This window comes from Notothenia rossii (assembly GCF_949606895.1).
Source record: "Notothenia rossii genome assembly, chromosome: 9".
Taxonomy (NCBI): Eukaryota; Metazoa; Chordata; class Actinopteri; order Perciformes; family Nototheniidae; genus Notothenia; species Notothenia rossii.
The window spans coordinates 24,912,364-24,927,740 of NC_136907.1; the positions used below are offsets into that span (position 1 = coordinate 24,912,364).

Here is a 15,377-nt window from a genome sequence, read left to right on the forward strand (position 1 = left end):
ACCAGCATGCATTACATGTCATCTGTGGAAATGTTTCAATAAACCTTAAGGGTTACTTTGGTATATTGTCATATTCATTTATATACTGTGAGACTGACCGTTGAGCGGCCCGACTAAGCAAGAAGGCAGAGGCAGAACGTCCAAAAATATAACCCGACGTGGGCATTTATTAAAACACTGTGCACAAAGTTCACACAGCCTCAATCCTGCTGCTGTTCACGCAAGCCCAGCCTGCAGCCACAGGGATCTCACACACATACCACTCTCCAGAGACAGGGAAAACAGAGCCTAAATACCCACACACCAATCGGCACAACAAGACACAGGTGAGGGGGGAGCTATTAGATACAGGTGAGGGGAAGCAATTAAACACAGGGCACCAGGTGCCCACAATCAGCTACAACATACATGGGGAACAGGGAAGTTGTCGTCAATATACCCCACACAGTACAATGATTATATCCACATGAGCTCAAGTAACGGCGTCTCGTCGTTACATATACTATTGTTTGTTTTATGTTTCTATTGCTTGTTCTTATTAATTCTAGTATCTTAAAGTTTATTTTAACATTTTATTGTCTTCATTGTCTATTTTCTGCTTTTATTGGTGCTTTATTGAGCACTTGTCTGCATGATTGTATAAAATGTGCTCTATAAATAAAGTTGAGATGAGATACCATTGGCCAATAGTAGTCCAGCTCCAATGAGCCTGACTGCTGCTTGACAGTGTATACATTCAGCATTTTTGATAATGATGTTTGCAATTTCCCATCTGCTTTCTTATCACGGCAACGCCATCTGATTTACTGTATCCCATTAAAAAAAAGATTATTAAGTTTTGATGACAGCAACAGCAGATTGATGGATTAGAGCAGGGGTGGGGAACCTTTTTCCTCTCAAGGGCCATTTCAATCTTTTAAAAATCCTCCGAGGGCCGTACAAATTATTGACCTCTGCGTAAAAATACTAAAATTACAGCCCATTCATTTCGCCTTTCTTTCATGCCGTGCAAAGAAAAAGCGAACTCTTAATCCAGATATTTTACCATGACTCGTGCATGCATTCACGTGCACGGTTGTGGCATGACCACCAAAACAGAAAGTATATTGGACACAAGATATGGGCAAATTTATTTCGTTTCCTATCCATGTTGACGTGATTTAAGTGTGGGGGGGGGGGGGAGACCTAACCTCCTCTAGGGGGGCCCTCACCTCCCCGGGAAGATTTTTTTTTAAATGTTGAAGTTAAAAGCATCAATCTGGTGCGCTTTGAGAGCAACATTAGGAGATCTATGGATACATCTCTCAACATCCATATGAAACAGAACTGGAAGCAGATATATTTTTCTTTATGGATATTTTACAAATCACTCCCCTTTCAAACTGTATTCTTGTTTATTAATAACAACTTTTATTTACTGTCATATAGTATTTCATACCTGTTTACTTTATTCTCTTGTTTTTTAGAACTATAATGATCATATCAAGATGTGCCTTTACCTCACTGGTTGGAGAAAAAGCTTCTTATATTCGTTAGCATAGCTAGCTAACCAGATGCTAATAACAACAAAGTTATTAACTGTATGATCAGTATGACAGATGAACAGATCGCCACTGGGTTTACAACTAAAGACACAGCCACGCAGAAACTGCGGCATGTGTACGGCTCCTTATGGGTACTACAATTTTTGGATGTGCCGACGCGACGTTCTGGTGCTCCCCTGCCATGCTCCTCTGTCAGACGAGACATATACCACGTGATGATACGTTAGGCTCGTGTTGTGTTCAAGGACCCTGACCTTGGCCAGGAAAAACAGGCACTCGCCTGTTTAATTTTTTTGCGGTCTAGATTTCTTTAATTTTTTTCTTTTTTGCGTTTATAAATTACCTCGAGGGCCGTAGCAAATGGTCTCGCGGGCCGTATACGGCCCGGGGGCCGGAGGTTCCCCACCCCTGGATTAGAGGCGTGTGGCGCTAGTTGGCACAGGACCGTCTGTTAAAAATCCAATCTATCACCCAATCATGATACTCGCTCTCCATTGTGAGATTGGACCTAAACCAATCACGACGCGAGTTCACAATGGACGGAGCCAATCACGTCACGGCATCACAATGGACAGAGCCACTCACTGCACGGCTTCTCCCCGAACCCGCCCCCCTCACGCTTTGGTTGACAGTGGTGAGGCGTATCAGTGCTATTCAGAGTAGGTAACAACACTACATGTTTCTATTTTCCCGTTTACAGTCATAAAACCTATTTCAACACACTCTCACTCCATAATCGTCCAGGAGTGACGTTTGGTCAGGGTCCCGTGGCGTGCAGTTGTGACGCTCCTAGGCTCCTTAAGCTTCATAAAGGGACGGAAATTGCTTTCAACTGATTGCAATGTATTCCCATCTGCGGCGGGATTTCACGCTCATGGAAGCACGACATTCGTTTGTGTCGGCTGCCCTTAAAAGGCAATGTGAGCGTCCATTCCCATTGGATAACGGAGAATTGTACACCCAGAAGTAAGTATTCCCCTTACTGTCGATTGATTTTACAGTGATATCTGCACTACTCATCGACTAAAAAACACCAGATTATCCTTGTTAATTACACAACATTGATTGGTTTAAATTGTGTGCAATGCTTTTGTATTTTTCCCATCGATTCGGAGAAACAAATATTTTTTCGGAGTAAAGGATGGCAGAAGACACTACACTACCCAGAATCCCCAGCTATCGTATAGGACTACACCTTGTTTGACAAACCCCGTGATTAGTTCTCAAGCTCTGTGATTGGTTGACCTCCAATTGCATTCCATATGAAAAAAAACGTTTCGTAAAAGATAAAATCATACTTTATTCAGCAGTGCTTGCTTTACTCTTTGAAAGTCATCACATGAATGCATTGTAATAAATGGTTCGGCTGCTTTAAATATATTACACATCTGTCGTAGTCCTTTATTTTTATTTATCTACAGAGATCGGGCTCAGAATAGACCGGAAACTATTCTTTTACCGTTCAGTTTGAATTTCACAATAAAGTTAGTAGTAATATTTTGTTTTGATATTATTGTTTTTTATTAACTACTAGACCGCTGGGATATGTTAAGACCATCTTTTCTGTGTTTCTGTGGGTTTTTTCCATCGCTTTTGTGTTACAAATATAAAAACAATAACTAAATATATCCTTCGTAAACTAAACCAGAAACAGCAATATATTTTATTTTGTTAACACTGTAAACTTGACAGCTTTTTAACCCAAACCACCTACTGGTTAAAGCACGTTATTACACGTTTAGAGTAATGCAATGCAGGTAGATTGTATTGCTTTTTAATGACTGTTTAAAATGCCTTTTTCTTAATGTCTTTTATTATTATTAACTACTTGTTTCTTGTTGCTAGGGACGCTGCTATCGATATTGTGTTTCGCAACATGTTCTCTATCTATGGTACGTCTCTACTGGGAGTTGTAGTTTTAAAAGACGTTTTCGTATTTCCCATAATAAGAAGTTGCCAGTATACTGTGTAAATCCCTGGAGGTTTAGGTGATAGGAAACACTCAAATTTAAAACATATAATTAATAAATGGGTGAAAATTGCTTGTGCCCATAATGGGCAGCATTAATATATCTACCCACATGCCAGCTAAGGTCAGAAGAGCTTTATTTAACAGCTGGTCTTCGGTCTGTGACCCCTCCTGTTGTTAATTGATAAGCCTAAAACATGCACTTGTCAAGGTTCAGAGGCAAATTTTGCAAATATGGCAGTAGCCATCGATCATCTTAAGATAAGATATACTTTATTGATCCCAAGTTGGAAACATTTGCGTTACATCAGCATGTGTAACAGTTGTAAATATGCAGTGGTGTTTATTTGTAAATCATTTAGTATAATCACACAAATTCTGTGTTTTATATTTAATAATTCTGTGTTCTTTATTTATTGATTGTTCAATTCCTGACAAGGCCGGAGATGAAATATCTATATACATCCTATAAGAGTATAATACATATGTATAATATCAGTTAAAAATAAGTGCTTCAACATAGTTAACATTGCTAGAGGTATGCACAAATATTGATAGATGTCTTGTAATGCACTATTGAGGAACCTGCGACCCAAGTTTTTCATTCATTGCATAACTACACCGTTTGTGAATATGATGTCAATAAACCTTGGGATGCAAAATAGTCATTATATACAGTCTTTAATGAACTATTAGTACTATTACTATTAGTAGAGAATAAGGAGTAATGAATATACTTTATAGCAGGGGTCGGCAACCTTTTTGATATGAAGTGCCATTTAAAAAAAAAAAAAATGTATCAGCGTGCCAACGATCGAGAATCATCAGCAGGAGGGCGGGGGAGCCTCGTTGGAAGCAGTGGGTGGACCTGTCATTGCAACTTACATGATGCCGAATTTAACAAACACATTTAAATAATTGGTTTAAACGGCATAATAATAAGGACGATAGTCCGTTCTGTGATTCTCCAGAGCACACCTACAGTATATTAGGGTCATGCAGAGTGAGATGAGATCGCTGTCCCCTTAAGAGAGAGGGGTGTGTGGCTTGTGCATGTGTGTGTGGATGGTAGAGCGACAGTGAGGGAACGTGTATGTTTCTGGAAGTGAAACGAAGCAGCAGAAAAACAGAGATCTGTGATGTATTTTGTGAAACAGAAGAACAGCTAAATAAATGCAACGGCCTCCCAAGAAGAGCTCGCCTCTCTCCAGTCATTGAAGCTAAAGTGGGTTATTGAACCTGAAGCTTGTTGCTTCTGCCCTCCTCGACTACGGTCTGGGAGCCGACAGGAAAGTTCAACACACAGATGGCCAGTCCGCCCCTTTGTAGCATATTATTTCGATGAGAGATGAGCAGATCGCCACTGGGCTTTCAACTAAATACACAGCCACGCAGAAACTGCGGCATTTGTACAGCTCCTTATGGGTACTGCAATTAGTGAAGTGCTTTCCTCCGTGGTGAAACGATCAGCACTGCACCACGGAGGAAAGCGGCAGAAAGTCACCTGGATTTAAAGAGAGCGGGGCTGCGTTGCGTGCATGGCTTCCTTCTGCAGGTAACGGGGAGAAGCGCTCTGGCGGCGGTCTCGATCAGGATCCGAAAATACAATTTAAATATTTTTGCACACTTATTCCACTTATTCCTAGTGTGTCACTGGTTACGGTGCCGCGTGCCAATGCTGGCACGCGTGCCAGGGGTTGCCGACCCCTGCTTTATAGGGATCCTATTAATATCTAATAATAAAAATAATGAAATTCAATAACATGCTTTAACCACCAGGTGTCCCTTTCTATCAGCTGTGCACCTTTATGGTGTAAACACAGCCTATCTACCAATTGGATCAAATATAAAAGTCAGCCGAATTAGTGTTGATCCTGCGAAGAGACGTATTGTGTGAAAAGAATTTGTTAAGCTTGGGTGCACATGAATCGCGTATGAACAATAAGTAAATCAGACTCGGTATTCTCTTCAGCATGTCTCCGGTAAGTTTATTCACAGACTGACAACAGTCAACGTAGTAACGTCACATTAGGACGTACCTTCATACAAGAACAGAATATCAGTGCGACTGCTACCGTAGTACACAGACTAAGGGCGTCATCATAATAATACTTAACACCCCCACTCGCTCTTAGCTTACTGGGTTACCTGAGAACAAAACAAAATAAGGCTTCTTTTTCTTTTACCTTAACTATGTTAACTCTTTGCCCTTCTAGGTGCCAAACATATCCTGAGCAAACCTCTTTAGCTTTATTTTGGTGGCTGGTTTTGTCATCACATCAGCGATCATTTGCTCAGTAGGACAGTATTCCAAAATTACCTTTCCACTATTTACAGTCTCCCTTATGAAATGGTACTTAATATCAATGTGCTTGCACCTTTGCCTGTTTACTGGGTTTCTGGCTAGTGCTATAGTACCTTGGTTGTCTTCGTACACCTTTGTTTGTGCATATTTGTATTTGTCTATACCTCTGAGTAATTGTTCTAAGTAGATGTATTCCTGTATGGCTGATGCTAAGGCCATGTACTCTGCCTCGCAGGTAGATAGTGCAACCGTAGGTTGTTTCCTTGCCTTCCATGAGATCAAGGAGCTTCCTTCACTGAGACTGGCACAATATCCTGATGTACTACGTCTGTCTGTTACGTCTGATGCCCAGTCAGCATCACTGTACACTCTCAGACCTAGTCTATCTGTGTCATTTCTCTTAAAGCATAACCCCTGTTCTGCTGTACCTTTAAGGTATCTGAACACATGTTTTACTGTGTTCCAGTGCTCTTCAGTTGGTTCAGCAAAGTGCTGAGATAGTTTACTGACCACAAAACATATATCTGGTCGAGTGCATGTGGACAAGTAGATTAAACTTCCTACTGCCTCCCTGTACTTTCTTGGCTCTTTAATGTTTTCAGCGTCTGCTGTGTATTCTAGTTTTGGCTCACATGGTGTGTCTCTCGACTTGCAATCCTGCATTTCAAATCTCTCCAGTATTTTGCTCACATATCTCTTTTGAGACATTTTGACTTGACCTTCTGTTTGCTCAAAATCTATACCTAAGAAATATTTCAACTTTCCCAGGTTTTTCATTTTGAACCTTTCAGTGAGCATCCCCTTTACACTTTCCAATACACCCTCGTTGCTGGCTGCTATAATGAGATCGTCAACCCATATTATTAGGATTACCTTTTCGCTGTGCTTTTCTCTTGTATACACACGGTGATCAGCGGGGTTTTGTACAAAACCATTTTCAGTCAAACATGTATGTAACATAGCATTCCAGTTTCTGCCTGACTGCTTTAAACCATAGAGAGATTTGTGCAACTTGCATACTAACTCTTCACCTGTTTTTGACTGTTTCTCATAACCTTCTGGTTGTGTCATATATATTTCACAATCAATGGGTGCATGTAAATAGGCTGTTTTAACATCCATTTGGTGTAAGATTAAGTTCTCCTGTGCTGCCTTTTGCATGAGTACTCTTACACTTGTCATATCAGCTGTGGGTGAGAATGTCTCATCATAGTCGATTCCTGGTTTCTGACTGTAGCCTTTAGCTACAAATCGCGCCTTGTACTTGTCTGACCCATCAATGTCACTCTTGAGTGCGTAGACCCATCTACCCCCCACTGCCCGTTTGCCTGGTGGCAATTGGGTGAGGTTGAAGGTCTCGTTCTCCTCCAGTGATCTCATCTCCTCGTTCATGGCATTTTCCCACTGCCTTGATTTGGGTGACGCTATGGCGTCCTGGAAGGTTTGAGGAATGTCGCATACTGCTCTGTAACAAAAATCCATGCATGTTTGCAGTTTGTCCTCCGTATCATCAGTCTCAAACTCCTGTAGGTGAGCTGGTCTCCTCCTGGTTCTGGGTGGGTTTTTTCTGTTTGGAGTCTCGGTGACTTTACCCGGCTGTGTACGTTCAGTCTGTTCAGGTAAAGTCCCAGAAGCACCACTTTGATTATCTTGACCTGGCACATTTCCCACATCACATTCATCAACAACATTTTCATCGCTGTCCTTGACCCTGGGATGTACATCACTATCACCATATTCATTGTATGACTCTGGTGTTTGTGTTTCCTTTTCTTTATCCCCCTTTGTTGTGAATTTTACCAATCTGTGCTTTTGGACCCTCTTTGTGTCTGGATAATACACCAGGTAAGCTGGGCTATTTTTATCATAGCCTATGAAAACACCTTGCTCACACCTAGGGTCGAGCTTTCCCTTCTCTTGTTTGTAAGCAAAACACACTGACCCAAATTTCTGAAGTTTGGATATATTTGGTTCTTTGCCTGTGAACAGCTCGTATGGCGTTTTCTTTGTGCGCCTACTGTAACACCTGTTCCTTACATAAGCTGCTGTCTGTATGGCGTAGTTCCATAGTTTATTTGGTAACTTGCTTTCTATCAGTAAGCATCTGCCCATATCATAGAGAGTTCGCCAACCTCTCTCTGCTGTACCATTTTGGTGGGGTGAATAGGGTGCAGACGTCTCGTGTCTAATCCTATTTTTGGTTAACAGTGCCTGGAAGTCTCGGCTTGTAAACTCAGTGCCGTTATCTGAACGGATACACTTAACTTCTCCGTAAGGTGCTATGTCTGCTAAGAACCTTTCTGTGGCCTGCACTGTATCACTCTTGGACCTTAGAAAATACACAAAAATAGTACCAGAGTAGTCGTCTGTAAAAGACTGTGTATATCTGTGCCCTTCTATGCTTGGTGTTGACATGGGACCGGCTAAGTCTGTGTGGACTAGTTCTAAGGGCATCTTAGCCTTTTTGTCTGGCTCCCTATTTCTCGTTTGGGTGAACTTGCCCTGTGTACACACTTCACACAACTGAGCTGGTTTGACTGCACTTCCTCTTATCTCCATGCCTTTCACTACACCTTGTACATTTTGTACATCTTCGTAATTGCAATGACCCAAAATTTCATGCCAAGTTTGCATGTCGTGACACCCTTTACATTGGTCAACATTCCCCTCAACAGTTGGTAAGTAATACAAATTTACACTTTCATGGATGTCAAACCTGCTGCCGTCTTTGGTAACCATGTGACTGTCCCCTTTCTTGAAGGTGATTGTCGCCCCTCCGTTTGTTGCTCTTGCCACCGAAAAGATGTCATGTGGGTATGAGGGCATGTACAGTGCATCCCGTAGCTGTGCTCTGTGTTGTCGTCCGGCGTCGTCTAATAGACATATCACCGCCGTTCCTCTTCTCTGTGCTGTTCCATTGCACTTGGTCCCGTCAGCTAACTCCACTGAATGAGACTCGGGCTGGAATGAATCGTCGAAGCTTTTAAACTTTCCGATGTCGTTCACGATGTGGGATGTCGCTCCTGCGTCCACCATGATGCCTTTCATCTTCACGTTGTCTGGTGGTTTCCCGCTCTTTGTGTGCTTGGCCTTGAAGAGATGGTCTTGGTCGCCATTCTGTTCCTCTGCGACTTTTCTGGCACCATCTTCTCCCCCCTTTTTCTTACAGAGTGATTCATCGTGTGTATTCCTTTTGCAGTAACCGCACCACACTTTTCGAAAACATTTTCTTGATATGTGTCCTTTTATTCCACACTTGTAGCACGTCACATTGGCATCTTCATCTCTTCTGTTGCTAGCGTGCGTCTTGGTGCCTCGGCCTTGCCTTGCACATGTTTTCATCACATTATCTGTGGATTCTGCTGTGTTCATTTTCTCCGACTCTTCATAGACCCTTAATCTTCTTCTAAAGTCTGTGAACGTAACGTTATCTTCGTTCTGTGTTACATGGACGGCGAATGGCTTGAAGGAGTCTGGTAACCCATTTAGTATCATGGCTATGGTCAGTCCATCACTCATGGTCTCGCCTGCATCTCTCAGGGCTGTAATCACGTTCTCTGCCCTTATCATGTAGTCGGTAACACTCTCGTTGTCTGCCATGTGCAGCCTCGTTAACGACGTGTATAAGTTTATTATCCTCGGCTTGCTTTTCCCCGAATAATTTTCTTTCAGTATTTTCAGAGCCTTCCTGCCGTCATCTGCGGCCTCATGTCTTATTAGCGACAGGCTCTTATCTTCTATCAGCCTTATTAGCTCAGCATAGCAATCAGCATTCTTCCTTCTATCTGCATCTAGCTGTTCTTGATCAGCACCGGTGGGCTCATGTAAGATAGTCTCTTTTAGCCTCAGAGTATGTAAGCAGCCTAGGAATCTTGTTTCCCAAAGGTCATACTTATCTTCACATCCTTTGAATAAGAGCTGCGGTGCCAGGAGACCTGTTGCTCTGCTTGCCATTTTTGCGCGCCAACTTTACCGCGAGGGCTAATAGCTTGCTAATATACTTCACTTGCTAAGCTAGCTTGTTAGCTTAATTGGCTAACGCGTAATACGTCGCGTAACACTTCTTCCGATAATCTAACTCACTTATCTCCAAGTCGGTTTGTGTCCAACTCTGCCTGGGCCCATAACCTGTTAAGCTTGGGTGCACATGAATCGCGTATGAACAATAAGTAAATCAGACTCGGTATTCTCTTCAGCATGTCTCCGGTAAGTTTATTCACAGACTGACAACAGTCAACGTAGTGACGTCACATTAGGACGTACCTTCATACAAGAACAGAATAACAGTGCGACTGCTACCGTAGTACACAGACTAAGGGCGTCATCATAATAATACTTAACAGAATTGTAAGATGTTGTTTAATTGCTGATATATTTATGATCCACGTCACGTTTTCAGTGTTGGCGGCAGTTCCTCATGTTTGTCTAGAAGTCTTATCATCAGGGAATAGAGAACTACGGCAGATATGTAATATTTAATGCAGCCGAACCGTGTATTACAATGCCGTTATGTGATGACTTTCAAAGAGAAAAGCAAGCACACTCGGAATAAAGTATTATTTTATATTTTTGAAATGTTTTTGGTCTATTTGTTAATGACGATGTGATGTGAGATGTGAGACTGGAATTGCACAGGGGAAAATAACGTATCTTTAGATGCGGATTTTGTTAATACGTTTGCGCTGTGGACCAACACTATACATTGACGGGGAAGGGGGTAGCAATAAAGATAACACCATTAAACAGTTACACAACATAACAGAAATAATATCGATAGCAGCGTCCCTAGCAACCACCTTGGTAACAATGAAAACGTTCTATGGACGCAATTTCCTGAAGTAATCTTCGTAATAACGAGCAAACTAAAGATCATGTACATCCACTGCACACATAATCTGAAATATCAACTCATATTTCTCGCATCAAATGACATCAAAACGCATTTTAATGGCCAAACTAACTTTAAAATAGGCATTTTCCACCGAGAATAAAACGAAGTTCGGCCATGTTTTATTTTTCTGAAGGGACAAATTTGAAGATCACGTGACATAGACGCCAGCCATTGGAATGAATGGTGAAAAAAAACGGGGTTTGTCAAACAGAGCACAAGGTGTAGTCCTAAACGATAGCTGGGGATCCTTTACTCCGAAAAAATATTTGTTTCTCCGAATCGAAGGGGAAAAATACAAAAGCATTGTACACAATTTAAACCAATCACTGTTGTGTAATTAACAAGGATAATCTGGTGTTTTTTAGTCGATGAATAGTGCAGATACCACTGTAAAATCAATAGACAGTAAGGGGAATAATTACTTCCGGGTTATGAAGCTGAAGGAGCCTAGGAGCGTCACAACTGCACGCCACGGGACCCTGACCAAACGTCGCTCCTGGACGATTATGGAGTGAGAGTGTGTTGATTTTTACAACCGTCGTTTTGGCGTCAACTTTTACATGACTGTAGTGTATACAGTCGGCCACTTCAGTCTGCATAAAGTTAGCAAGCCAGCATTGCTAATGCTATCTTGTCTAGGTTAAATACAAGTTATTATATTAATCAATGTCAACAGCCATGTGTTATACATCCGATTGACAACAGTAATTTAAATACGTTGTTAAACGACTCTTGTATGAATGGGCATGTAGTAATTAGTAACTACACTTCTGTGAGCAGTGGTACAGAAGTCATACAGCATATACTGTATACACAGAGGTGGGAAGTAACTAAGAACATTTACTCAAGTACTGTACTTAGTAGAATTTTGAGATACTTGTTCTTGAGTGTTTCCATATTTTTCTAATATGTACTTCTACTCCACTACAATTCAGAGGTAAATGGTGCACTTTTACTCCACTACATGTGTTTAATAGCTTACCTTTAGTTACTTTACATATTTGGTTAAGATGCCTATTGGTTACTGGTGGCGTTTCATGAGTTTATGTTTATCAGTTTATTTGTTCATATAGACACCTAAAGTATATCATATATTATATGATATAAATATCTTTATGTGAGATAAGGGATCGTTGCTCACTATGATATGATAAAGTGTGTTATATGCTCCAGGAAGGATACAGTAGTATATTGTTGAATATATATTCAAGATAGCTATATACTGTATATAACATTTCATTAATTTTAATTCAATATACATACATCAATCATTTATGGATAAAAGGATAACTTCACCGTTTATGAACATGATGTGTTTATACATGATTATATGTGTCGATAACTTGTATAAATAATGGTTAACATGGTGTCAGTGTTGTTCGCTTTGCAGTGTAGTTCTCTCTAACACTTGCATTGTTATTTTACTTAAAGTTTAGATGATCACTAAACCTATAAGCCATAAAGAAATGGAAGATGCGGAATGGACGGGCTTTGGCCTTCAGGAGGGATAAACCCGCTCCAAGGAAACGGAAGTGACGTGACCTCTGTCAGAAGGTAAAGTATAGAAACATATGTAGCTATTACTTATTATTCACATATGATAAGTATATTACTGAACATTTATAATTTACTGGTGCAAATATTATCAATCAAAAATGATTTACACTGAGTGACTCACTCCAGACTAAAACATAATGATAATAGTTTCAGTTACAGTAGTTACCCCCAGAGCCCAGCCTCCTCCCTGTGGTCTGCCAGGAGCCCCCAGAACCCAGCCTCCTCCCAAGCAGTCTCTGGGTGCTGTCCATGTACGGCAGGGATATCCTCTCCCACATGGACCATATCAAGGCCAGCATCACCTCCACATTTGGTTCCATCTTAAAGATGGACTCAACCAAAAAGGTCAAATATAACGTGACTGTGTATTTGATGTCCATGTTTGTTAAACTCTCTTATAAACAATAACATTAAAAACTAGTTTTTATTATAAATGTGTTCGGTTATAAATCTGGAAACATTAACTGCTATAGATCATTTCTAATAAATGCCTCAACTTCGCTGTTGTCACATTCCAGATCACAAGGCATCAAAGCAAGGTGGAGATGCAGCTCTTCCCTGATCCACCCTCAGCTCCTCAGGTGGTGTTGCAGCTCTTCCCTGCTCCACCCTCAGGTCCTCAGGCGGTGTTGCAGCTCTTCCCTGATCCACCCTCAGCTCCTCAGGTGGTGTTGCAGCTCTTCCCTGTTCCACCCTCAGGTCTTCAGGTGGTGTTGCAACTCTTCCCTGATCCACCCTCAGGTCCTCATGTGGTGTTGCAGCTCTTCCCTGCTCCACCTTTGGGCTCCATGATATATGCACCAGTGAGCTCACAGTTTCCTGTCCTGGTCACTGCTCCACAGGCTCTGAATGCCAGCCTCTCTCTGCTTTTCCTGCTCCTAGTCCTGCTCCTGCTCCAGCCAAACACTGAGCCGCAAAGTACTGCCCAACACGTGTGAAGGTGTGTGAGGTTTGGGACAGCGGACACTGGACACTGCCAGTACAGCGAGTAGTGAACTACATTGTGCCAAAGGAGCAATGGTTGGAGGACATAACAAAATGTATATCCCCCCCACCAGAGGCATGGACACTGGACACTTATTTATTTATGAAGTTCGGTGTATAGTTTGATATTTATTTATATATATATATATGATATGTATATATTTTATTAAGTTTATGATAATGTTTATTTTATGTTAAAACTCATTTAGAGTGTTATTTTGTAATACTGCACCTTTCTTACTTTTATGGGTTGTTTTACATTTTATTAAGTTGAACTACTTTAAAATAAAGGTTTGGTTCTATAAAGTACGTGACTGTCCAATAATTGAATGGAGTGCTATGTTTAGAATTTCTATAGGTTTTCTCTTTGTTTGTTAAAAGAAATACATTATAACGCCAGTACCTTCTTAGTTCATATTAAATGTAATGGTTACATTTAATTATTTATCCACAGCACACAAACCATGAGCAGGTCCATATTGGGTACTTCAAAACTATCCCTGATAAAAAAAAAAAAAATAATCGTATGTAATAAACTTGAAAGAAGTAGATACGTTTTACTTAATATTTATTAGAAATATATAATATTTAATAGAAATGTGTTAATAGTTAACTGCATAACACAAGTGTTATTAGTCAACAAACGCATACGTTGTTGGTCTTTATTAAAGTACTTCTGTATATAAAGACTTTTACATGCTACAGAAGGGGTACAGGGAGCAAGAGAATCGTTTTTTCTCATCTTTTTCTCTTTTTCCTCTCTTTCTCCCAAATTGTTCTTCTTCCACCTTCTTCTCGTTTCTTCCCCCCCCCTTGCAAAACTATTGTTCCCCAGCCCTGGCGCAGTGGATAGAGACTTGGTATGGGGAACATACCAAGTCACAGGTGGTCACAGTGATGGTCACAGGTTCAATCCCCACTGCAGTCAGCATGTCGTTGTGTCCCTGGGCAAGACACTTCACCCCAAATTGCTCCTGTGGGAATTGTCCACTGTATTGAGTATGTAAGTCGATTTGGATAAAAGCGTCTAACAAGTGACATGTAATGTAATTAGATGGTATTCTTTTTTTAGGCTAAATCATGAATCATACATAACATATCTTTAATTTGTGGTAGTAAAGTTACATGATTGTAATTATGAGCTGTAACTATCCTAGAGTTCAGAACAGCTTATTTCATACAGTGAGGTCAAGTTTCAAAAAGTGGTCACACTACAATGAAATTGCTACTGTGGGGGCTAGCATCATCAAACATTTATACAATTGGGTTCATCGAATTCTCAGTAGTCTCAGCTTTCTAGCCATACAACATTTATGCAATTAACATATTTTTCAGGGACACGCACAACCTTCCCTCATCCAGCACCAGTCACTTTTCTACCCATCCCCGCTGCTACTGCACTGAAACTGTACTTTGAACATTTTTCTAATTTGCACAAAAAATACTTGCATTAATGTTAATTCATGTTCTGTGGACTGTGTTTTTAAATGTATTATTAAACTAGCACTTATTAATACTATTACTTAGTTGTATACACTGTTTATCTAGGCCCTTTTTTGTATCTTGTTTTATGTCACACTGTGGGACTGCGGGAAACGGTATCTCGAGATTTCTGTATGTATAACACATGTAGAAATGTTAACAATAAAGCTGACTTTGACTTGACTTTGACCCCATAATGCACAACGATTAATAGCAAAATAAAACCTTTGTACTGTTTGCAAAAGACTACATGGTTTCTCTGCCTAAGTGCATGGACATAGCATAAACCTGATTGGTCAAAGGGGAAGTGAACCAGCTGCTCTCAACCCTTAATAGGAGCCTGGTAGTCTGAATAACCTGGAATCAACTCATATGCATTGCTCTTAAACAAGGATTTTACATTAACTGAGCCAATTGGGGAAGACTTTGCAGAGTGTCTCTTTTTTGGTAATTACTGGTCAACATATTTATAATTGATAATCAGTCATATCCACATCTTTAGAAATATACATTTATGTTGGTTCAGACATCATGGATGCTTATTGACTAGCTTGTTTGTGACATAATGCAATTTAAATAGCATAAATATGTTCTTTAATTTAAAATAAGTCCCCTCAACACATAATATACTGATCTCCTTTTTCA

General features: G+C 40.6%; 2 protein-coding genes across 7 annotated transcripts in view; one reads left to right on the forward strand and one right to left on the reverse strand.

The window, feature by feature from the left end:
- The window catches only part of LOC307018864 (uncharacterized protein), a 40,643-nt gene extending 25,749 nt beyond the window's left edge, over positions 1–14,894 (forward strand). The window contains exons 1-4 of one of the 6 annotated variants that reach the window (XM_079649346.1): positions 1,561–2,207; positions 12,141–12,263; positions 12,414–12,611; positions 12,785–14,894. In XM_079649346.1, coding sequence (XP_079505472.1) covers positions 12,516–12,611; positions 12,785–13,204 — 516 coding nt within the window. In that variant the 5' untranslated portion in view covers positions 1,561–2,207; positions 12,141–12,263; positions 12,414–12,515 and the 3' untranslated portion in view covers positions 13,205–14,894. Of the gene's footprint in view, positions 1–1,560; positions 2,208–2,491; positions 2,511–11,201; positions 11,221–11,245; positions 12,264–12,413; positions 12,612–12,784 lie in introns of those variants that run through there. The other 5 variants (XM_079649344.1, XM_079649348.1, XM_079649349.1 and 2 more) reach the window with 5 other exon arrangements.
- The window catches only part of hrh2b (histamine receptor H2b), a 32,522-nt gene that overhangs the window by 6,630 nt on the left and 10,515 nt on the right, over positions 1–15,377 (reverse strand). The gene's annotated exons all lie outside the window — the stretch shown is intronic.